Source organism: Myotis myotis, unplaced genomic scaffold, assembly GCF_014108235.1.
Source record: "Myotis myotis isolate mMyoMyo1 unplaced genomic scaffold, mMyoMyo1.p scaffold_m19_p_17, whole genome shotgun sequence".
Lineage (NCBI taxonomy): Eukaryota > Metazoa > Chordata > Mammalia > Chiroptera > Vespertilionidae > Myotis > Myotis myotis.
The window spans coordinates 4528606-4553621 of NW_023416321.1; the positions used below are offsets into that span (position 1 = coordinate 4528606).

Sequence of the window (25016 nt, forward strand, 5' to 3'; positions counted from 1 at the left end):
ACCTCCCACGCTCTGAGGAGGCCCCGGGAATGAGTGGTGTCCGCTGGCTAGTCCCCGGGGCATGGGGGCGGCCTGCTGCCTGCCTGCACGCTGGTCTGCTCTGCTCGTGTCATTCGTGTTCATGGGCTCAACATCCCAGATACGTAGCCCAGCCGGGGTGGCTCAGTGGTTGAACGTTGACCTATGAACCAGGAGGTCACGGTTCCATTCCGTCAGGGCACATGCCCGGGTTGTGTGCTTGATCCCCAGTAGGGGGCGAGCAGGAGGCAGCCGATGAATGATTCTCTCTCATCCTTGATGTTTCTCTCTCCTTTCCCTTCCTCTCTGTAATCAATAAAAATATATTTTTTAAAATCCCAGATACATAGTTCAATTTCCCATCCAGCCTCTACAGCCTGAGTCGTTAGATGTTGTCAGAATGTACAACAGCACCCCCCCCCCCCCAGGCGTGCACAGATACCCACCCACATGCAAACGTGCACTGGGGCTGCCTGACATCTGAGGCAGGAAAGCTGGGACCGAGTGACACTCGGATGCTCAGACACACACACACACACACACACACACACACACACGATTGGGTCCCCAGGAGAGTCATGGGCAGAGCTCTGTGGGCGAGAGGGCGTGTGACAGCCACCACGTCCCCACACACAGCGCCTAGGACAGCCTCGGGGTTTTCATGCAGCCTCTCTCTTGATCCTCGCAGAAGCCCGAAGCAGCAGGTACTGTTATTCCGCCTCGTGAATCAGGAAACCGGCACAAAGAGGCTTAGCAGCTTGAGTCTGGTTCCAGGATCTGCACTTCTCGCCCTGCTCCGTTCTTCCCCCTACTCAGTTCTCGCTCCTGCTCCGTCCTCACCCCTGCTCTGTTCTCACCCCTGCTCCGTTCTTCCCCCTACTCAGTTCTCGCCCCTACTCTGTCCTCACCCCTGCTCCGTTCTCACCCCTGCTCCGTCCTCACCCCTGCTCTGTTCTCACCCCTGCTCCGTTCTTCCCCCTACTCAGTTCTCGCCCCTACTCTGTCCTCACCCCTGCTCCGTTCTCACCCCTGCTCCGTCCTCACCCCTGCTCCGTTTTCACCCCTGCTCCGTTCTTCCCCCTACTCAGTTCTCGCCCCTACTCTGTCCTCACCCCTGCTCCGTTCTCACCCCTGCTCCGTCCTCACCCCTTCTCTGTTCTCACCCCTGCTCCGTTCTTCCCCCTTCTCAGTTCTCGCCCCTACTCTGTCCTCACCCCTGCTCCGTTCTCACCCCTGCTCCGTCCTCACCCCTGCTCCGTTTTCACCCCTGCTCCGTTCTTCCCCCTACTCAGTTCTCGCTCCTGCTCCGTTCTCACCCCTGCTCTGTTCTCACCCCTGCTCCGTTCTTCCCCCTACTCAGTTCTCGCCCCTACTCTGTCCTCACCCCTGCTCCGTTCTCACCCCTGCTCTGTTCTCACCCCTGCTCCGTTCTTCCCCCTACTCAGTTCTTGCTCCTGCTCCGTTCTCACCCCTGCTCCGTTCTCACCCCTGCTCCGTCCTCACCCCTGCTCCGTTTTCACCCCTGCTCCATTCTTCCCCCTACTCAGTTCTCGCTCCTGCTCCGTTCTTACCCCTGCTCCGTTCTCGCCCCTGCTCCGTCCTCACCCCTGCTCAGCGTTGCTTCCCTAAAGTGGGCATGGCCAGCGTACCCTGTTTTCATCTTCTTTCCCCTTTTTAGTGCCTTTCCATTCGGCGCCGAATGCCCGCACAGTGAGTGTTTGCAGGATGGATGAGTGGATGAGTGAGTGCGTGAGGAGAGAAGGGATGAGGACATGAAGGAACACGCAGGAGCACACACGGTCCATCAGCAAGTTAGGAAGCAGCCCCTGTCCCCATCTGAACGCCTCCTCCTGCCGCCGCTTGCCCACGTCCGAAGTACTTCCTCCTGTTCACAGTCCTCCCTCTTCCTGTCTCTCTCTCTGCAGACAAGAGCGAGAATGGCGAGGCGTACCAGAGGAAGAGGGCGGCGGCCCCCGACCAGCCCGAGGGCCCCACCGTCCCTGCGTCTGCTCCGGGGACCTCGGCCCCGCCCAGCGGCAGCAGCTGGAGGAGGATCACGCTGCTCATCTTGGCCATCACCATCCACAACATCCCAGGTGAGGACCGGCCCGCCCGCAGGGCAGGCACTGCCGATGCCGGCTCAGCTGCCTGGCTGGGAAGAAGGCCAGGCGGTCGGGGTGCAGATCCTCTTTTGAGGGGCGTGCAGATGTTTCTTGACTATATTTGTGGGGCTACTTCTTCTCGACGGGTCCCTGTATGAGAAAACTCCCCGTTCCAGTCGCTCCGAACCATGTCACTCCTTTTCCACCCGTGAGTCCTTCTCTTTATGTGTTTGCTCCGAGTCCTCTGGAGCCCGACCGCCTAACTGTCCCGATTCCCACGAATGAGCCTTTCCTAACCACGAGACGTCTCCTCCACTTCATGGTCTTAAAATACCGAAGTCAGTGCCGTCTGCTTTGCCGATTGTCTTACCTGTGACACCTTTCTGAAATGTCCTTGCCAATCCTTCCTTTTTTAGCATTTCGGAGGAATTGGTTTTGTGTCTTTGGATTTATTTTAATTGAAAAAAAAACCCACAATGTATTGGTGTTGTGTTTCCAAAAACAACACGTTTTATTTAGCATCACTGGAAGCACAGACACAGAAAGGGAGCTGCTCTCCTCGGGCCGGGACCGCCGACGGCTCAGAGCCCTTGCGTCTGTCATCTGCCGCCTGAAAGCACTTTCCGAGACAGTGTGTTCAGTCCGCGACACTGACACCAAGGCACGTCCTTTCCTTGGGGTATTGTTTTCCAAAGGACGCGCGCACCCGGCCCCTGCACGAGAGGGGCGCGGGGTGGGGAGGAGCGGGGCACCGTCACACTGGGAGCTGGGCACCCCTCCGTGTGCAGGAGGGCTCTCAGCCGCGGCCTCCAGCAGTCACGACCATTTCTTCCTGAAGCAGGTGAACTGCCTGCACCCTCACACCTATTTCTGTAAAGGGGGTTTCTTTCCTGCTCTAGAGCTGTGGACAGATAGCCCCCAGGGGGTCGGTGAACACCCCAAAACCGCCCGCCAATGACTGTGGCTCCCTTTCTGTATCTGAGGGGGATTGAACATCAAGTAGCAATCGAGTTCCTTCTCATCTCTTTTCACGAGGAGCTGATGGGCCCCACAGGGCACTGCCATTGCTTTGTACGTGAGGAAGTTACATGTAGAGCTTAAAGGGATGCGGGAGGGAATCTCATCCAAACACGGCCCCCTTGGAGAATGGGGGAGGGCGTGTTCAGTGATCCCTGTGGCGCCTTCAGCCCGGCATTGGGTGATGCGTGAACAGTCATGCAGTCAGTACATTATTCATCTGGTCTATTTAATGACGTTAATCACTGCGTCCTCGGCGACACCTCCAGGGTCCTCACCCCACCCCCAGGCGGGCCAGGACAGTCCCATCTGCAGTCTCCTTTGACACGGACCGCAGTCCTCACGGGTTCTGGGTTGGTGGTGGCGTGAGCCTGGCCGTCCTCTTTCCCTGGCCTGGTCCCTGTGTGCCGCCGGGCAGCTTAGCAGGGGCAGCTCTCAGACTCCGCAGGGAGGAGCCAGTGGCCCGAGAGAACTGATTGACTCATTTTCCCAGGACGAGGACCGGGTAGGAAGTTTTATTACACACGGGCCTTTCCTGGGAAAACCGTCTACTTCCCAGGGCTTTGCTCCCAGAAACTGGAGGCGTCCTCTCCGCAGCCAGAGACCTACTCACAGGCCGGCGTCCTCGTGGTCAGAAGCACGGTGACGATGCTGGAGGCCGCCACTGCCTGGGCCTGTCGACGCTCCGGCCGTGAAGGGCTCCACATTATGATATAGATGTTGTGTCCTTGTTCGATGTTTTAGACACTCGACCCCGAGAGGCAAATTAGACGAGCTCCAGGTCACACAGGCGGGCAGAGCTGGTTCGAGCTCCATCCCTATGTTGCCCCCACTTGGCGAGCTCACTTCCTGTCTGCCGGTGGATCGCAGGGGTTTTCAGAGCCGGTTATGGAAGAATTCAGGAAGTGCTTCTCTCTGTTCGCAGCTTGCCACATTAAAGGGTCGTGTCGGCAGTGATCACCGGTGGCAATGGGCTCAGCTCAGCAAGGAGAGTTAGGATGGTGGAGGGGGCGGGGGAAGGGGACCCAGGTATCAGGACAGAAGCCTCATTCACGCACAGGACCTGCCACTGTGGGCGCCCTGCGGATCTGTGTAGAAATGAGCCCCCGCAGCCCCTCACCCACCGCCAAGTGAGGACGGCCCAGGACCAGAGATCGTCAACCCTTTAACCGCCTTAGGGAGCGTGACATGGAGGGAGAGATGGACACACCCAGGATTTCAAGTCAGAAAGGCCGGGGCTTGGGTCCTGGAGCCACACAATGCTCTGCTGGCCGGTGGCCTTAGGTGAACCTGGGGGAGCCTCAGTTTCCCCAGCAGGACAGTGGGGCAGCGTCTGTCTGCAGCGCAGCGTTCAGTGAGGTGACAGCGATGGCGGCTCTGTCCGCGTCATCTGCTGGGAAGTGTGTGCCCGGTGCCCGGAGCACAGTGGGGCCTGGGAAATGTCCACTCCCCCCCCCCCCCCCGCCCGCGCTCCTCCCCCCCTCGGTCTTCGCTTCGCTCTGACCCTCCCAGACCGCCCGGGTCTGGTCTCAGGATCTCAGATGGGCAGGTCTCCCATCACCTGAGTTTTCACTCCGGCAGGTGGTTCCTTTGGAAGGCGCTTCTCACCTCCTCCAGGGTTGGGAAACACTGCAATGTTCTCCTCTAATTATCTGCGTCTCGGTGGGAAGCCTGACATTGTAATGATCGCAGGCTCCCGTCTGGGTGACATTCGCTCGGCGTGGCGTGTCCCCTGTGTGCGCCACGGCACAGGCTGGTGGGTGGGAGCGTGAGAATCGCCCGGTGCCTTGAGAGTGGAGACACAGGAAAGGTGACGGGCAGCTTTGAGATGATGTCACCTCCCGCCACAGGCCGGACACACGGACGCCGTGCCCTGCGGGCCTTCCGATTGAGGAAGCGACGTTCTATGGCTGCCCCAGGATGGGGGCTCCCATCGGACTCAGCCCACGTCTGCCAGCATCTGTCATCCTCGACCTACTACGTACATTAAAGCAGGGGAGTTTGAACACACTTCTGTCTTAGGACTCAAAGTGTCCAGCAGCTTCCAGGTGTCTTTCTAGCGACGGTTAGGCAGATACTGGCTTGCAAAGGGGATGGCTCAGCAGGCTCATCGTCGTGTCTGATGTTGGGGTGCAGGGCAGGTCGGGGGGAGCTGCTCCAAGGACGGCTCCTCATCCACTCCTCTGGGTGCTGTGTCATCTGCAGAGAGATGCACCCCCTCCCCCCCACATGCCAGGCCATGTAGCTGGATGGTGTCCGTGCGGGGCCCCTCAGAACAGCTCCTCCCCACTCAGCTCCGGCTTTGCAGACAGGACATCTGCTGTCCTGGGGACCTCACTGTCCTGGGGACCTCACTGTGAAGCCTATGCCCCAGGGACACTGCTCAGTTCACCCGCCCCCGCCGCCCCCCCCCCCCACCGGCTCCCGAGAGCAGTGCCCCCCGCCCCCGGCACTCCTCTGCCTCTAAGTCAAGTTCAGAGCCATCCCTTCTAGAGATCTTGCGCGTTTGTCCCCCTTCCGTGTGTCCTCAGGAGCCCTTCCTGGCTCGGAGATGTCGGGAGAGAGGCGGGGTCACGCCGATGGGGAACTAATCTCCGAATCCCGTTTTCCTGTGCAGACTCTTCTTAAATGTCAGCAGAGCGACACGGGCATTTCTCTCACGCTCTTTTAATCACACGCCTTCTCCAGCAGAGCCATTTGCTTATGAAACCAGTGTCCCCGTGGCATCTTAGTGCTCCCTGCTGTGGCCTGGTGTCCGGGGTCAGCTTCCCTCTCAGGCTGGAGCTGGGTGGGGCCTTTCGGTGAGGGGCGGGTCCTATGGGAGACACGGGCTGATAAACTGAGTCACCGACCCCTCTGGAGGACAGAGGCATCAGCCCAGGGGAGGAGACTGGGCAGGCGGGAGTCCAGGCACAAGGAAGACGGGGTGTGTGGGGGGGTGGGGGAGGACAGTGGGGCCGTGAGATTGCCTGGTCCCTGGGCCCTGCCTTGCGCGGGGCCAGGGGCTCTACTCTGACCTGTGTGGTCCTCGAGGACTCCCAGAAGCCTGGGTTTCACCTCCACATAATTCTGAAGAGCGCCCTGTTGCTTAGAGACAGGAGATGGGCCTGGAATGAAGATAAGGTTGCCAAGGAAACCAAGCCACAAATTCCCTTGTTTTTCTTGGGGTTGCTGGACGGAAGAGCAAAGAAGTTTTGCTCTGACAGCAAGAAGGAATGTCTCTTCTGTGTGTGTTTTAAACAAACTGACATGTTGTCCAAGACACAGTGAGCCAGTCCCCGAGTTGACAAAAACAGGGAGTTGAGTTTTGTGTTGTGTGTGTGTGTGTGTGTGTGTGTGTGTGTTTAAATATCAGGCAGCACTTTCTGATGCAGACGGAATTAAGCAGCCTTTTCATCCTGATTCATTTTCAGAGGCAAGGACCCAGGATGCAGCCCCTTCCTAGTGGTAACTTAGCTTGTAAATTCCGAGTTTTCGTGTGTGGCCCCAATCTCTCTCCTTTTTTGCGGGGGGGAAGCTGGGCAGGAAGGCGGACTGGTTACACAGTACAGGATGCCTAGGGTTTCGGTGAATGGAAAAGGGGAGATAGGAGGGACCTGCGTCTTTCCGGAACCCATCACCTGAGTTATTCTTGGCTAAACTATCCCTCGAGTGGGCAGCACTGTTTTATTTACCTCCACTGTGGTGCCGGGGCCGTGTCCCTTCACACTTTCCCCTGGCCCCCTCCTCCCATCTGACACCTGCTCTGTCATTCTCACACTCTGGCCCCAACAGGGATGCTCAGGACCCCCCCCCCCCCCCATTTGTCTAGAGGCTCCCACACGCCACTCCCTTCCTCCCTTCCCCTCTGCCTTCCAGTTTCGGGCCCACCTGGAACCTGGCCGGTTTCTACTCCCCGTCTGTGGAGTGCGCACGTGTGTGCCAACCCGCCCCTAACCCTCTTCAGGGAAGCGGACCCTGGCCGGGTGACGTCACCCGCCCCGTCCCTGCCCCGAGAGACCACCCCGGCTCCCGAGAGCCCCGGGAGTCAGAAAAGCTCGTGACCCAGCTAAGCCCTTCCTTCCCCAGCCCGCGCTGCGTCGGGAGGGAGCCAATTCCTTGTTATTCGTTGATTGGTTTTTCCTCTCTCCCCGGCGCCCGGCTGGCCGTGGGGTATGACACCGAGTCTCCCCCCGGGAGAGGATGATGTGTGCACGCTTCCCCGAGACCCATTCGGCACCTCCAGCGTGTTCCTGGGGGATGAGGGGTTTCATAGCTGCGCTGTGGGCCTGCGACGTCTCACGTGAACCTTCTCAGCATGCAGCTCCGAGGGAAGGGATGGGGAACCCCACCCCCAACCCCCAGCCGTAATTAACCTGCCATCTGCAGACTTGGGTCCCCTCGGCCCGCCTGGAACCTGTCCCCGACCCCTGCTGCTTGCTTCCCTTAATGTGCTGGTGGTGCTCTCGCTGGCGATTCGCTCTCCAGATGCTGCTGATTAAGACGGGGTTGGATGTGCTCTTGCTGGCCCGGCTTTCTCTCCCTCCCTCCCTGGGATGGGACCGGGTAGGAAGGAAGAACCAAAGCAATAGTTGAGAGAGGTTCCGAAATTGAACTCTGCTGCCACCAGTGACCAAAGCTGTGCCCTGGGGGTGAGGGGGTGACTCCCATTCGAGGTGCAGGGATCCCCCAGTTCAGGTTCAGTGTGGGGAGCACAGTCATGGAAATATGGCCGCACTCCACACCTGGGCAACCGCCTGCAGGAATGTCTCTCAGCTCAGATGTGGGGCAGGCGACCTTGAAGACCCACCTGTAACCTCCCCAGTGGGCTTCTGACATCCGTTAGGATAAGAGGTCGACAGCACGTACAGAAAACCCGAAACAACAGTCCTGTCTCATATAAAAGAAGCCCAGCCTGGCCAGCGTGGCTCGGTGGTTGAACTTTGACCTATGAACCAGGAGGTCACACTTCACTTCTTGGTCAGGGCACATGCCTGGGTTGCCAGCTTGATCCCTAGTGCAGGAGGCAGCTGATCAATGATTCTCTCTCATCATTGATGTTTCTCTCTCTCTGTCTCTTTCTCTCTCTCTCCCCCTTTCCCTTTTTCTCTGAAATCAATAAAAAAAAACAAAACACCTTTTTAAATCTATAAAAAAAAAATCAAGAAAAGAAGTCCAGCCCTGGCTGGTGTGGCTCAGTTGGTTAGAGCATCGTCCGGTGCACCTACAGCAGTGGTTCTCAACCTTCCTCATGCCGCGGCCCTTTAATGCAGTTCCTCACATTGTAACCCAACCATGAAATTATTTTCGTTGCTACTTCATAACTGTAATGATGCTACTGTTATGAATCATAATGTAAATATCTGATATGCAGGATGTATTTTCATTGTTACAAATTGAACATAATTAAAGCATAGTGATTAATCACAAAAACAATATGTAATTATCTATGTGTTTTCCGATGGTCTTAGGTGACCCCTGTGAAAGGGTCGTTCGACCCCCAAAGAGGTCTGACCCACAGGTTGAGAACCGCTGACCTAAAGGTTGCGGGTTCGATTCCCTGTCAGGGCACATACCCAGGTTGCCAGTTTAACTCCCCGGTCGCAGCTTGAACAGGAGGCAACCAATTGATGCTTCTCTCTCACATCGCTGTTCCTCTCTCCCTCCCTCTCCCTTCTTCTCTCTCTAAAATCAATAAAAGCATGGCCTCGGGTGAGGAATGAAGAGAAGTCCAGCACAGAGATGGCAGCTGCGGGACACGGGCCCCTGTTTGGTTTCTGCTTTGCCCATGGCTCTCCTCCTAGTCCAGGGTCATCATCGGACCTTCAGCTGTCACTCCTTCCTCCAGACGGTCCGGAGGAGGCCAGCTCCCAACCCCTGCTTTGCTTCTGGAAAGTTCTAGCGCACAGCGTTCCCTCACTAAGGAACGGGGTGGGGGTGGGGGTGGGTCACTGGAAGACGACAGCGGCCTCTGTCCCCCCACGTGGTGGGTCTGAGAGGCTCCGAAGCAGGGATGCACCCGAGTGACCTCGGGGAAAGGGGCCCCCACTCAGGACCCCTCCCTGCAGGACGGCCGCGTGGTGGGGAAGAGCCCCCCGGGTTCGATCCTGGCTCGGCCCCTCCCTGGTGGCTTGAAAGCACATTATCGTCTCATGTGCTCAGCCTTTCCTTTTTCGATCTCACAGATGCAGTTAAATTGCGCGGGCATCTTTACAACAGGCTGTATCCAACCCTCCCCCTATGCTAAACGCTTCACGTTCCCATGAATTTTTACTGTTGCTGTGATTTGAAACAGCAACCAAAGTGTCTGGGATGAAGGTGATAATTCTTCATCTTGAGGATGATATGCTGAAGGAAAACGGCTGCCAGCCATCAGATGGATGGCCCGATGCTTGTCTTCCCCAAGAAGTGGCCACGCTTGAAGAAGATGACCTCAGCCACTGGGTAAAGAAGATGACCTTGGCCACCAGTTAAATAAGATGACCTTGGCCACTGGGTAAAGAAGATGACCTTGGCCACCGGTTAAATAAGATGACCTCAGCCACCGGTTAAAGAAGATGACCTTGGCCACCAGTTATATAAGATGACCTCGGCCACCGGTTAAAGAAGATGACCTCGGTCACCAGTTAAATAAGACGACCTTGGGAAGCAGCTTTCTCTCCACACATATTATGTGTCGTATTGTTTTTTCCTGGCCAAAGTCTGGACTGGAGGGGAAAGGCAGTTTATTCAGGGGCCCATTAAGTTGGCTGGTGGAAATATTAACTCTCTCCAAAGCCTGGGATTGTTACCAGCTTTGCTGACAGAATAGATACAAGGCTTTGCTTTAGATCTAATGTATTTTATGGCAAAATAAGGCTCTTTTCATCTAACGGCGCCGGCTACATTCACCTCCCCGAGCGAGCGAGTGCACGAGAAAATGGGTGATGTCTCCGGCGCCCCAGAGCGTATTGTCCAGTCAGCAGTGGGCGAATCGGAGCCAGAAAGCGTGTGTCTGATTGACAGGGAGGAAAGAGAGAGAATACCTTTTGGTGTTTTGTGTTGTTTTGTTTTTAATCTCAATTTTTTCCCCAGTGGCAAAGAATTTTAGAATTGGGGTGGACTCCAAGGCAGTGTAAGTCACCCCTTGTCTTAAGAGGGATTGAAGCTCAGAGGAATGTGACTTGGCAGAGGTCCCGCCTCATAGCAGAGCTGGTGCCGAAGGAGGCCTGAGCTTTGTATTTTAGGTCCAACATCTCGAACGCTGCACTGGGATATGCAGAGGCGCCCGGCCCCTCCCCTGAATTCTAAGGTCCAGGTAGGCTTCTAAAAAGATAGAAGATCTTTTCCACCCTCAGAAAACCTTTTCCAATAAAGCTTTAAAATGACAATCAGGGATACTTCCATTTTCTTCTTACTTTTGAAATCAAGTTATCACATATGTACAGTCAGACAAATCCTAAATGCATCTCAAAGAATTTTTACATATCTCTACATCTCTGGGACCACTATTCAGACCAAGATGCAAAATATTTTTAGAAGCCTTTCCCAAGCTGTCATCCCTAAGAGATAACAGCTATTCTAACTTACTTCGCACAGATAGGTTTTGCCTGGTCTTGAATATCATTTAATGGAATCGCACCAAATGTTCTGGTCTGTATCTGGCTTCTTTGGCTCCGAGATTCATCCAGGGGTTGTTTATTAGTTGATGATGACGACGATGAGCTATGTAGCATTCCGTTGTATTTGCACGCCGCTGTGTATGCCATCTGCGATGGATGGATACTGTGGTTTTTCAGTTTGGGACTCTCAAGAAGAAACCACAGCGAATGTTTTGTACAAGTGTTTTGGTGGACATGTGCCATGTGTGTGTGTGTGTGTGTGTGTGTGTGTGTGTAGCCTAGAGGCTGGGAGTAGTGTGGAGGCTGGGAGTAGCATGGAGGCTGGGAGTAGCGTGGAGACTGGGAGTAGCTTGGAAGCTGGGAGTACTGTGAAGGCTGGGAGTAGCCTAGAGGCTGGGAGTAGCGTGGAGGCTGGGAGTAGCCTAGAGGCTGGGAGTAGCGTGGAGACTGGGAGTAGCCTAGAGGCTGGGAGTAGCGTGGAGACTGGGAGTAGCGTGGAGGCTGAGAGTAGCTTGGAGGCTGGGATTAGTACAGAGACGAGATGGGACAGCCAGCAGGACAGCTGACGGTCACCTGTAACAGTGTGTTCAGATATTTATCCCACACCTGACACCTGGACAGTTACCTCCCCTGCAACATGGCGGGACATGCCTTGATTTTCCAGGTAAAGGAACCCAGGGGGGGCATCTGGTTAGTGCATCGCAGGGGAGGGCCGGCTGCAGGGGCCAGGAGGAATGGAAGGTGATGGTCACAGTGGGTACAGGGACTGGTGAAGCCAAGAGTAAGGTATCATGTCCTCCAGGAAGAAAGGAAGGACCCTCCGCTGGAGAAACCGAAGGCTCTTAAATGAATGGTCTCCAGACACTGACCTTTGGAGCCCACCCAGCGAAAGGTGCCTCGATGCTCAGTCCCCTGGGGTTCCCCCACCCCACCAGCCGCATCGCCAGGCCCGTATGACCGCACACACTCGGCTTCCAGTGAGCTTGGTAATGCCTGCGAGTTAATCCGACTGGTCAGCCCAGATCCCTCAGGCTTCTGAGAGAGGCCTTCCTTGAGAAAGAGAAAGACCAAAAATTAATTTGGAGATGACGGAAGCAAGGCAGCGTTCACAAAACAACACGGAAACAGACGATTAACTCCCTCAGAGGGAGAAGCAGAGGACACTGAGTAACAGAAAGGCCAGATAGAGAAGGAGCTCTTGGGAATGAGACGCCAGGCAGGCAGGCGTAAAAGGAGCAGGAGTGGCCCTGGCTGGTTTGGCTCAATGGATCCAGTGTCGGCCTGCGGACTGAAGGGTCCCAGGATCGATCTCGGTCAAGGGCACGTGCCCAGGTTGCTGGCTTGATCCCCAGTAGGGGGCGTGCAGGACGCAGCTGATCAATGGTTCTCATCATTGATGTTTTTATCTCTCCTCTCGCTTCCTCCCTGAAATTTGGAAAGAAAAAAAAAGTAGCAGGAGGAGAAAATAAAGTCGAGGAACCTCTAAGATGATAGAGTAGAAGACACAGGATGCAGCCCGTGAGAACAGGTAGAAAATGAGCAGATGGACCCTGTGGTATCGGCTCCCGATGACCTGGCAGTCCGGAAAGAAAGAGAAGATGGCGTTTCGAAAACGGTAGCATGAAAATGTCCCCAAAGTGAAGTGGGTGCATTTTCCAGACCCGAGAGGTCTCCTGAGCGCCAGCCCAATAAATACAAAAGGGACTCTTGCCAAGATCCGTCCTCATGAAACTTTAGGATGCCACTGTGAGAGTTTGTAAAAATTGGGGAAACGGTTTGGAATCGGAAGCACAGCAGACCCCTCCATGGCGGGGCTGTGAGCTCGAGGCTGGTGGGAGGGGCATCAGGTTCTCAAGTTCTAGCTTTCCAAGTTCTGAAGGAAAAGGATTTTAAACCAGAGTTTTCTAACCCCAGTCACTGGTTCACTCAACTGGGACTGCGTGGGGTGAGTTCCATGTGCTGCGATCCACGTAGCCTTCCCCAACCCTTTGTCTGGCTCTTCCTTCCAGTTCCCTGGAGAGAATAGGACCTCCCCTCCCAGAACCCATCCCCGAAAGCCCCATCTAACGCACTTCTTCTCTCCAGCCCACCTGGCTGGAAGAGGGGGAAAGACATCCACCTGCCAGGTGGCCTTAGTCCTTACCTTGCTCCGAGCTCTAACACCCATTCTCCAGATGTGGAAACTGAGCCTGCCAGGCTCCCGATGGCCTCCACCAGCAGCGTAGACTCGGCATTCCTCGGGCACGTTGTTATTCCTTATTATCATCCACGGCATCAGAGTCCCGGGGCTGCTTGGGGCCACAGGTGTGAGTCTGTGCCCAGTCCGATCCTGGACTCCTGGTGGGCAGGTCCTTGCTGGGTGTCAGGCTGTCCCAGCGTCCTGCACAGGGTCTTGCACAGGGAGGCAGGCCCATAGGGCCGCACACACACTCCCAGGCACAGGCGCTTCCGTCCGAAGCACAGCTCTCTGTTTGGGAGCGATGCGCCCTGAGGCTCTGTGGAGCCCAGGAGTTCCAGCCTCACTCCCCCCGGAGCTCTCTGGGACGGCCCCACCCTGGAGACAGCGGCCTGCCGACCACGGGAAAATCACTTACTTGCCCTGCTGCCTCACATCATATTGTCATTTTATCCTCTGTGCGTGCAGGCGAGGGGGTGCGGGTGTGTATGTGGTTTCCCCAGCTAACCTGAGAGTCAGGGACGGGGGTGTTTTTCTGGCTGCTGAGCACTTACAGTAGCTTGTGCACGGTCAGTGGGAAGTTAGCCTCGAGTGTGATGCGTGATGTGGTTGGATTTGAACATGTGTAGCTCATGCCGGACTCAGTGTGTCCTCTCTGGGGCCTGGGCTCCGTTTTCCCAGCCTCCCCTGTTGAAACAGGCTCGGGTCCTTCCCTCGGCCTCTTTCTCCTCCAATTCCCCTCTGCCTCCGGCCCTGCCCGCCCCCCCCCCTCCCCCCCGCCATCTCACATTCCCCTGGGGCAGGTGGAGGTTCCAGCTGCAGAGGCCTGGCTCAGGCTGCTGCCTCATTGCTCACGACCCCCCGACTTCATAGGGAGGGTGTGCTTATCTGGGGCAGGGTGCTGGGGACATCAGAGCCACAAGCCCCCATGCATATGGGTGACCCCCGTGAAGGAGGCAGGCAGACCACGCTGGTTTCTCTGGGTGCTGTTGATAGATGAGTGACATGACGAGGCAGAGAGAAGCAGAGGGGGTGGGGGGTGATGGTGGATTTGCTGGAGGAAGGGAAAGCTACACTGACGCCTGGACAGAGCGAAGGAATGGAGCAGGTGAAGAGATAATAGGTTGGGCAGGTATGCCAGGCCACGGCACAGCTGCACCAGGGAGGGGTGGTGAGATGCGGATGAGAGGGGAAGAGAGGCCAGGCCGCTGGGGTGTGGAGGAGGGAGCAGAGTGGCTGGAGATGAAGCTGGAGCTGGAGACGAGGCCCCAGGGCCTCAGGGACGCCCTAAGTATTTCAGATTTCATCTCGAGAGCAGTGGGAGGCAGACAAGGTTTTAGTCACGCTTCATTTAGAAGCAGGAGTTTCTGAATCTCCTCTTTCTGGGTGAAAGGAGGTGCTGAGAGCCGCTGTGAGCAGCGTGTGAGGACTATTCCCAGGTGCCATTAGCTCCAAGGTGCCGTCTCATCTCCCCGCCGTGGGCGAGGTGCCCTGGGAGACCACCACGAATGCAGGCCCAGCTGGCTGCTCACCGCGACCTCGATTTTGAAGCTGCTGTCACCAGTCGGAGGCAAGATGTGGGTCTCTCAAGCTTGCTCCCCGGCCGAAGGCTCTGTCTGGATCCTGTGTGTGGCCTACTCAGCTTGCCTGGGGGTGGGGCTTGAAGTTTGGGGAACAGCAAGGTCTGGTTCATGTTTGTAGAGCGGGCCCGTGTTGCTTCTGCTGGCCCTGCCGTGGGAAGTTTAGAAAGGATGTAGGATTCAGACTCCAAGAAGCACAGCTTGGCTACCACGGTTGCTTATCCCTTTCTGTACACCCGATTCCGTTAGTTCAGACAGAACCATGTGCACATCGCCCGACGAGCACTTCCCCCTTAAAAGACAGAAATCTATTATCCTTAATCCCTTTCCTCCCTTAGCTGTTTCCACAGTTCATTCTGCCATCAAATCCTCTGTATTCTGTTAAAGGAAAAAAATTTGTTCAGTCCCAGGGTTAGAAATATAAATGCCTTCGCGGACCAGGCAAGTTCATGTAAGTAAGGCATGCCAGCTAGTGAAAGGCAAGAGGGAGGAGAGGGGCCTGTGGCTAACGGAAGAAGCTTGCTCCGCTAAGGACTTCTTCAAGTGTGCCTCTGTGTGCGGCCCCTGTGTGACTGGCACCCTGGGAATCTGTGACTCTGCCTGATGGATGATCATCTCGCTTCCCTCTCCCAGGCTGTGCGACAGCCCTTGTCTGGAAGCCTTGCTGTAAGTACATCCTCGTTCTAGCTTTCCCCACACTCTGTCTCTAGAATCATCTTCCTAAAATGGCAAATATGCCTTCGAGGGCCAGCCTACCAGTTGCCAAAACAAAATAGATGGGCGCTAGGTGAGCAGCTGGTTTTGGTGCCGGGAGCCTGATATTATTCATTTTCTGACCGGAGCGTGGGCGGCGATACAGTTCAAGGCCAGGGAGGATGGTAAAAGCTTGAACAGCGTGTACACGGCTGGTGACAGGGCATTAGGGGTCCAGAGCCTCTGCATTCACGAGACATCGGAACAACCCTGCAGCTCGTGGACTGGACACATAGCAGGCCACCTTCGTCCAGAATCCTACTTCCCGTTCGTCTCTGCTCCCTCACCCTTCTCTCAATGAGGAAGAAAACCCAAATGCAACCCGAAAGGGAAAAGGCCTAGCTGCACAGGCCTCCTGACAGCTGTGAGGTGGGAAAGCAGATGCCACAGTGGAAACGAGTCGGACATAAAATCGATGACCATATGTCACTCATCCCGACGCCACCGCAATAAACAGGCCAGATGGGGCGGCTGCCGGGAGGCCCCGGCACCCCCTCGCACCGCCAGCTGTCCGAGGCCATCCTGTGCCATGACCTCGTGCAGTAATAATGTTTCTGAGCTGACTCCGAGTCCTCAGTGCAGAAATTAAGTGAAGGATGCAGAAAACACCGCTTGCCCTGGAGAACAACTTCTGTCAAAATAAAGGAAAACCTCTGGGCGTGGTTCAGTGGCTGAGCGTCGACCTATGAACCAGGAGGTCCCAGGTTTGATTCTGGTGAAGGGCAGATGCCCCGGTTGTGGGCTCAATCCCCAGTAGGGGGTGTGCAGGAGGCAGCCTATCAATGATCTTCTCATCATTGATGTTCTGTCTCTCTCTCCCTCTTCCTTCCTCTCGAAATTAATAAAAATAAAGGAAAATGTCAAAGCTTATGGGGAAACGCCTTAGCGATAGGAAAAACCGTGTTAATTAGACTGGCTCCCCCGTGGGTGTGAGCAACGAGTGTGCGTCCTGCAGGGTGTGCGCGCCGACCTCGGTGGCCGGCTCTGAGAAGGTGGAACTGGCCTCCATGACATGTGGCCAGCCCGGTGGCTGTGACCAGGGCCAGCTGGCCAGGCTGTGAGTCCCGCTGTGTCTGCAGAACTGTGTGAACACGGCCCTCGGCTCTCAGGGTCCTTGTGTCATCTCTTCTGCCACCGTCATTTGCAAGTGTGTGTCCCTGTCCTGCTGTTTGTAATCATATCTCCCCAAGCAGGCGCTCTGCCCGTCATATTTCCCAGTTCTCTGACCAGCCTGGTCCAGGGAGATCTGGCAGCCCCATGGAATCTGCTGGAAAATAGGGCTCCCTAAGTAAGTTAGATCCCCGAGAGCCTGGGGAAGGGCTGGGGCAGAAGTTCTGTGGCAATAGCCAGGGTCGTTCAGAAATCAGCGCCGATACAAAGCACCACACGCTCCAAAGCAGAAGAGCCAGGGCAAAGCCTCAGCCGTCATTTCTGGCCCGTCTCTGGGGTGGGCGCCCTCATCACTGGCCCCCAGAGAGGGAGTCAGCTTGTCCTGCAAGGCAGAGTGTGGCCTTGAGCTCAGAGCTGGGTGATTCCTACATGGTGAGACTCGAGGGCCACCCACTGAAATGAGCAGGGACCTCGCAGCCGGCTCCCTGAGGCTGCCCAGGAAATTACCGGGTTGCCCCACGGTCATCTTAGGGGATGTGGTCATCTTAGGGGATGTGGGTCATCTTAGGGGATTAGGGTCATCTTAGGGGATGTGGTCCCGTAGGAAAGACCGTTTCCCGGAGCTCTTCCTGTTGGGCTGGCTGGATGCCAGCTCAGAGAGCTCGCCTTTGTAGCTCGCCTAGTTGGGCCCGGAACTGGTCACCGGTGCCTCAGGAGGCAGTGCTAGAACCCACCTGACAGCCTTCCTCTCAGCCCGTCCAAGGACCAGCAGAAGGACGCCGGCCAGCGGGGCACCTCGGCCGCCTGCAAACTGGGCTGCAAGGGGCTGGGGCCTTGGGCGGAGCCCAGAACCACAGAAAGTGTCGGAGCCAAGGTGCTACATGGGGTGAGCTCCGCAGAGGAGGGTCCCGGGGCTGGGAGTGGAGCTGCTGAAAGAAAGGGGGGCGAGGAGCAGGGCTGGGGTGACCGGAGGAACAGACACTCACAACATTAGCCAGAGCTTGGTGGTTGCTGTGGGCCAGGTTCCATTACTCCCTGGACGATGAAGGCCTGACAGTTAGACAGGCAGGAATCAGAAGATGGTGCAACCAGCGTGAAATAAAGGGGGAGATATTTCAATGCCGAGGGCTGGGGGGGGGGAGGGGGGGCGGGGGGGACGAGGGAGAGGAGAAGATGGTATTCTCTCAGCTCCCAAGCTGCCCTGGGCTCATGGGACATACCCTGCCTTAGGCTTAGAAAGAAGAATAAATCAATCCAGCCTAAATGGCGAGTATATAGGGCTAGATCCAAACAGTCGGGAGATGTTCAGACCAGGGACCACTGTTTCCTGTTCATAGAAGCTTTTAGATTTTCTAAACCAGTGGTTCTCAACCTTCCTAATGCCGCAACCCTTTAATACAGTTCCTCATGTTGTGGTGACCCCCAACCATAAAATTATTTTCGTTGCTACTTCATAACTGTAATTGTGCTACTGCTGAGTTGTAATGTAAATATCTGATGTGCAGGATGTATTTAGGCGACCCCTGTGAAAGGGTCGTTCGATCCCCAAAGGGGTCGCGACCCACAGGTTGAGAACCGCTGTTAAACGAAGGTCGGGGCCCACGAAATGGCCTGTTTGTCCGCCGGTGATGGGGCCACTGCCTTGCTGATTGGATTCGTAAGGTCAACTGACACCCAGTTATGGCGAGCGTGGTAGTCCCCTGAGAGGCATGACTTCACACTGGCCTGTTTACCTTTGTCTGGTGACAAGGGGTCTTAGCAGGATCAGGTCCTTTCCGGGAGATGCAGCCTCGACCCATTTAATGGCAGGCTGCTCTGGAGCCGCCGTTTTGCAGAACAAAGAGCTATCACAGAAGACCTGCTATTTGGTTGCTTGGAAACGAGTGCTTTTACTGCCCAAAGGTGTCCCCAAGCCCTTCTGGGGAGGCGAGGCGAGCCGCCAACCGCTCTCCCAAGTCATAAATTTCTTAGGAGCCGGGCATAACTCGGTAGTGCAAGAAGGTGGGGATTTTAGTGGCGATGGTCCCCTTGCAAAGGGCACCAGCCTGCCTGGCCCCCTCGTCCGGCTCCCGCCGTCTGTTACACAAGCACCTGTTCATCGGCGTTCCCAGGGCCAGGTCACCACGCAGTGTGAGGATGGGCAAGTATCTAGGGACCAGCAGCAACCAGCAGTGATTCTGTGACATCTTGCGCCCGAAGACGCTCGGCCGCCCAGGGAGGTGTGGGGAGCCCACGCAGCTCTGGCCTCCAGGCTGTCCCCACAGGCCTCTGGCCTTGTGAATGTCATCCCTTGCTCTTGGGCTAAATGTTTTAAGTACACGTCCAGGTTGATAGGAGGTGGAGGTGCCTCCCAGGCCGCTGTGGGGAAGGTCGGCGGTGTGGCCTCCAGCCCCTGCCCCTCCTTGAAGAAGCATCTCCTTTGTCCAGGGCCGACCCTGAGATTTGTCGGGGTCTGCAGGCCCGTGGAGGTAGCCTTGCTCGGGTCCTGCTGCAGTGGTTCTGAGGGGCTCGGAGCTCCGGTCAGCCCGGGGCCAGGTCACAACCCATGCCCTCAGCCGCACAGCAGGGGGCACGACGCCGTGATATCCCACGCGTGGGTGATGGAGAAAGAGCCCCTCCCTGTCTGGAAGGCGAGTTTCGAAGCTGCGGGGCAGCCTAGGGCTAAAGCCTCCTCTCCCTGCCTGTCCGTGAGCTTCGGGACAGTCCAGTTGCGCCAGGGCCTAGGTCTCTACCCAAGTCTTTGTGACTCAGAATACCTGTGCCTTTTCCTCTCACCTCCTTCTTCTCTGTTTTTTGTTTTGTTTTGTTCTGTTGATCCTCACCCAAGGGTATTCTTTCCATTGATCGTTAGAGAGAGTGGAAGGGAGGGGGAGAGACAGAGAGGGTGCTGGGAGTCGAGCCTGCAACTGGAATCAAACCTGAAACCCTTCAGGCCAAGGGCCGATGCTCTATCCACTGAGCCAAACCGGCTAGGGCCTTCTCTATTCTTTTGCTCATCTCACTCATTTGTTTCGTTCATGCGTTCGCCACCACGAGCCACGCTCTGTGCCATGACACGCAGGAGGACATTAGTGTGGCTGAGGAATGCCAGCCCCGACACGGAAGTGTGCGACTTGCCCACCCGTACCTTCTCTGTGTCTCTCCCCCGAGATGAGCCCCGATGAGGGGGGCTGGTTCCCGTCACTCCACCAGAGCCTCAGGCAGCCTTTTCTCGAGCAGGGTCCGCCCTTCTACACGTGGATTCCAGAGCCACGGAGATGCAGGAGATCCCCAAGGCGGGGCTGTGGTCCCCCAGCCGAGGCAGCTCAGAGACCTGTGTGTGTGTGTGTGGGGGGGGGGGGGGTGGTGAGGAGTGTTGTCTATAAAACACAGAGGAAAACGAAGGGCAGTGATGTGTGTCATGCTGAACCTGGGGCACTGGGGCTGGAAGGTCTTGAACTTGGATGTGCTGGTGCGGGACCAGTGTCAGGTATAATGAGGAAGGAACCAGTGTGATGTCAAGGATGAGAACCCCCACCACTGCCCTCACTGGGGGGAGGGGTGGCGGCAGCTGCAGGTGGGGGTGAGGAGTAAAGTACACCCCCTTCCAAGTGGTTGCTGCACCCAGTCCCGCTCAGCCGCCTAGAAGTGGCTCTCCTAGTGCAGGACCGTGGAGCCTGCCCCTTCCAGGGCCCAGGGCGCAGAGAGGAGGGTGTCCAGGCAACAGCTTTGCATCTCAGGAGTGGGACCAGCCAGGTGAGTGAAGACCTGGAAGAAGAAAGAAGTGTTTGGACACTCTTATTTCAGTGAGAAGGGTGGGGAGGGGAGCAGGCGGGGAGGGTGCAAGGGAGGAATGCTCTCTCCACTCCCTGCAGGAAAAGGGGTTCTGGGTGGGGAGATGAGCCCCCCTTTTCAGAGAGAGTGGGAGGGAGGGTGAGAACAGGGTTTTGCCCGTTTGGGGTCCTCCCAGGCCTTTGACACTGTCTCCGTTCCTTTTTCTGATGACTAGTTTATTGTGCTTTTAAAATTAACACAGTGTGAGACGTTCTCTTTTCCCTGGTGGTTTGACATCTAAGAGATAAAACTCACTCTCTGTAAATCACACATCGATTTTCCTCGCTTCTGTATTGCAGTTGGCCTCGGCGGCCGCTGATGGACACATTACAGCCCCGTCTGGTTCCATTAGGAGTCCAGTCCTGTGCTTTATTACCCGATGCCACGTCTCATCCCTGACAGTGTCTGGTGGGGGAACCAGCGGTGGCTGCCGGCACTTTAACGATAATCCGTCCATCAAACACGGAGCCTCAGCCGGAGGCTCTGTCCTCCAGGCAAGGCTGACTCTCGGGACAGGTGAGCCTGCAGGGCCAGGTGGGGTCTGCTTCCCCATCTCCCCTCCAGGTCAGCTCCCATCAGTCAGCACCCGAGTGATGGCTCAGGGCACGTTGTGCTGGTTCCTCGCAGTCCCAAAAGGTAGAGAGGGTAGGGCTGTTTTCAGAATTCTTTTTTTTAAATATATTTTTATTTAGAGAATGATGATGGAGAGAGAGAGAGAGAGAGAGAGAGAGAGAGAGAGAGAGAGAGAGAGAGAAAGAGAAAGAGAGAGAGAAACATCAATCAGCTGTCTCCTGCATGTCCCCCACTGGAGATGGAGCCTGCAGCCCTGGCATGCGCCCTCACCAGGAATGAAACCGCGATCTCTGGGCGTATGGGACAACACCCAATCCACTGAGCCATGCCCGTCGGGCTTAGGACTCTTTTTAAATGAGCAGCACATGGAAAGTACAGAGCAGTACCTGACATGGAGTAAATGCTACATGATGTTGACTGTTATTTCCATCATCACTAATTGTAACCACATTGGACATTTAGCACAACTCCTGTCGGTTTACCCACATGCAGAGTGTGGCCAAGAACGCCGGCCTGCCTCCGACGTGTGGGTCTGCACCTGCTCGCCATCAGCAGGGCTCAGTCCGCATTTAGGGAGTGAATACTGTGGGCCGTGCACTGTAAGGTCTGTAATGCACAGGTTGCCCTGCAGGGCGTTGGTTGGGTGTTTTGCTCTTGTGGCCAGTGGGATGGATGGTGTGTCAGCCCAGGGCCTCCGAGAAGCAGGTGCCAGGAAGGGATTCAATGTGCAAGAGGTTTGCTGCGGGAGGTGCCTGTTTGGATGTAGAGGAGGGAGCAGAGGTGGCAGGGAGAGCCCCCGCCTGCGGTACAGACCTGGTACCTGTGAAAGGGAGGGGGCGCTCAGGTTGGAGGGAGGTCCTGGTGCTGAAGGTGTTCTCTAAGAAGAGATGCATGTCCTGCACTGGTTCTCCCCCCCACCCCCACCCCCACCCATGCTCAGTCACTGGCTGGGAGCCACTGGGCACAGAGGGTCGTGGTGATGGGTCCCGCAGAGCAGCAGCCAGGACCACTCGTCACCATGTAAATGGCGGGCAGAGCTCTTGGTGTCCTCACTGAGGATTCCTCTGGAAGAAGCAGGAGACTGGGCGTTCCTAGGGGTAGATGAGGGTGGATGGTGGGGGCAGAGGGAGTTAGAGGCCAGATAAGGGCCTCTCCTAGATGGATTGTGAGGCGCTGTCCAGCAGCCCCGGTGCTGAATTCCAATAAACTGCTAGTTATGTGAGGAGCCAGCTGCCTCCTAGGAGGGTTAGCCACCCAGGAAAACACAGAACACATTTGCCACAGCTGCCTCCTAGGAGGGTTAGCCACCCAGGAAAACACAGAACACATTTGCCACAACCGTTTGCCAGATCAGGAAACTGAGGCTAAGAGCAGAGGGACACAGCTAGCCCCACCACCATCACCACCACCACCATTTCGTTCGTGGCCAGATCTGAGAATTCACTGCTGGTTTTTCTGGCGCGTGGCCCCCTATCTCAGGCACCTTGTGAGGTTTTGTTGTTTTGTACCTAGATGTCTGAGCACCTGGACTTGCACCCCAACTTCCTAATGAGTGTGCTGAGTGATTTATTCAACAACAAATGAGGGTGAGCACCACGCTCCAAGCTGTCGGGAATGACCAAGGCCTTGAGAGCAGACCCCTGGCCACTGTGCCCATGATTCCCACCTGTAGATAGCCTGCCTGTCTTACCTATACAAGGATTCTCCATGAAGATCAAGGGTTGGGGTGGTATTTGGGAAGACAGCAGGCCTCTGTCCTATTTCCTTGGTGTTTTGTTAAGGAGCTAATTTATTTTAAACTTTCCAATAATCTTAGATATGGTGTGAGTTTTATATTGGAGGGAGACACTCATGGCTGTTATTTGTTTTATGCTGCACTGTATTTTTTAATGTAGTAAAATGTGCATAACATAAAATGTGCCACTATAACCGACTCTGGGGGAGCCGGGCCAACTGGTGTCTGGGGTGCTGTGTTCTGCGGAGACCGATGAAAAACTTCCCGTGTTCTCTCCCAGCCCTGGGTCAAGCTCTGAGTCAGACTTATCTTTACAGAATGGAGGGGGATAAAAAAAAATCTCTCTCTGGGGAAACGTTAGACACCAGGGTGAAGATAAAACTGGCAGATATGTCATTACCCGCTTAAAGAATAGCCGGTGTGCCGTGACCTGCTTTCATAAGTTTGTGTCTGCAGAGGGATATTGCTGGTGATTTCACGGGAAAGGAAAGCGCCCCGGCCGTGGCTGGCGCAGCCCCCCAGGCTCTGGGGCAGTTCTCCACATGCCGGTGGCGGGCACCCCGGTAGACGCACCCGTCTCCTGGACACATGACCCTTCGTGGTAGGTCTGCAGAGTGTGCACCTGACCCCCGACCCCCACGGCTACTCATTTCCTCTCTGATGTCCAGGTTGCAGATGGCAGGTATGCAAGCGACTTTCACAGGATTCAGGATCAGCCCGCTTCTGAGCAGGGAACGCCAGGGGCTGGTGACACACGCCCTCCAGAGTACCTACCTAGGGCTGACGGTGGCTCCGCCTCGCTCTCGCCATTGGCTCCGCCTGCCTGCACAGTCTCTCTGATGGCCACTGAGGCACCTCTGGTTGCCCAGGACAGCCTGTGGCTGTGGGTTCCATTTCCGGTCAAGGGCACATACCTGGGTTGCAGATTCTATCCAAGCCCCGGTCGGCAACCAGTTGTTGTGTCTCTTTCACATCAATGCTTCTCTCTCCCCATCCCTGTCTCCCTTCCATTCTCTCTGAAAATCAATGGAAAAAATATCCTTCAGTGAGAATTAACAACAACAAGGCTAAATGGACAGAGTGATAAGAATGTTCTAGATGACAGGCCACGCTGTCAATAGGAAGGCTGAGTGAAAAACAACCCTTCAGCCCGGCCGGTGTGGCTCAGTGGTTGAGCCTTGACCTGTGAACCAGGAGGTTGAGGTTCGATTCCCAGTCAGGGCACATGCCCGGGTTGTGGGCCCTATCCCAAGTGGGGGGTGTATGCAGGAGGCAGCCGATTCATGATTCTCTCTCATCAATGATTTTTTTTTTCTCTCTCTCTCTCCCTTTCCCTTCTTCTCTGAAATCAATAAAAAAAATTTAAAAAAACCACACACAAACACCCACATACACAACCCTCCAGTTTGTAGACACAGAGGTCAGAGATGTAACAGGTGAGAACAGCTATGCAGGGAGCTTTTCAGGGTGGAGAAAACCCAGCCCGCGGCTCAGGCCCGCTTCCTTCCTAATTGGCACTTGTTGCCGGAACACCTGGGGTGTGAGCTCTGCTGGCATTTTCCCCGGCTCCCTCCCCAACCGGAGGGCTCTCGCAGCCAGCGCCAGCGGGTCGATCCTCAGTGCCCGCCTTCATTCTCGTCTTCGGTTCTTGGTTTCTCATTTGTTTGGCTCTCGGGTATTTGTCCACCTTTAGACACGACGACAGTGACCTTCTCTCCCCCCACCCCCGCGTCACCTCTCCTCCCTCTCCCCCTTTCCAAATCACAGGGACCAGTTGGCTGCCTCCCTGGGCAGCCTGTGCTCTTTTGGGGCAGGGGGTGGTGGTTCCCCCCGCCTCCTGTGCCCCAGGAGAGCAGGGAGGAGGGACCTGCTCCGTGGCCACCCATCACAGAACGGGACGGCCAAGGTGCACATGGCCCTGGCCAAGGCACAGGGCGGGGCGGAGAGACAAGGCCCTGGCTTTGTCCCGACCTCTTCTGGAAGCAGAGGTCCAGGGGCCAGCTGCCTGCCCCTGGGAGAGAGCCACAGCCAAGGTCGGCACATGGGGGAGAGGGGGAGGGCGCGAGAGGGGGAGGGCGCGAGAGCGGGAGGCTGGGGTTCAAGGTCTGCCCCTGCCCCTTCATGCTGGGCAGGCCCTTTCTCCTCCGCACCCTCCCAGAGCTGGTGTGAGCATGTATGTAAATCCCTGTGCTGGGCTACACGCTACATAAGCAGAAAGGGTTAGTCCAAGAATCACTTTTGCTCCGGGCTGCACTATCATTTACATTAAAACCGCTAATTGGAGTAAAATCTTTAACAAAAGAGCCAACCAGCTGTTGTTTATGGTTTAGGGCAAGCATGTCCAACTCAAAGGCTAACAGGGCCAAATAAACAAGGCTTAAGTGTATGTGGGCCGCAAAAAACAAAAGCTTCAATTTTCATAGAAATGTGGGTTTATTCGATAGAGACATGCTGAACACAAAGGCTGAAATAAATGAGCCATTGTTAACATAAAATAATAGGACATTTTAAGAAAAATTGATATTTTTTTCTTGAACCTTAACTTACCAGACACTGAAT

General features: G+C 55.8%; 1 protein-coding gene across 6 annotated transcripts in view; it reads left to right on the top strand.

The window, feature by feature from the left end:
* The window catches only part of SLC39A11 (solute carrier family 39 member 11), a 175620-nt gene that overhangs the window by 107510 nt on the left and 43094 nt on the right, over positions 1-25016 (top strand). For all 6 annotated transcript variants that reach the window (XM_036340438.1, XM_036340441.1, XM_036340443.1 and 3 more), the window contains one exon: positions 1944-2114. In XM_036340438.1, the coding sequence (XP_036196331.1) occupies positions 1944-2114 (171 nt within the window). The remainder of the gene's footprint in view (positions 1-1943; positions 2115-25016) is intronic.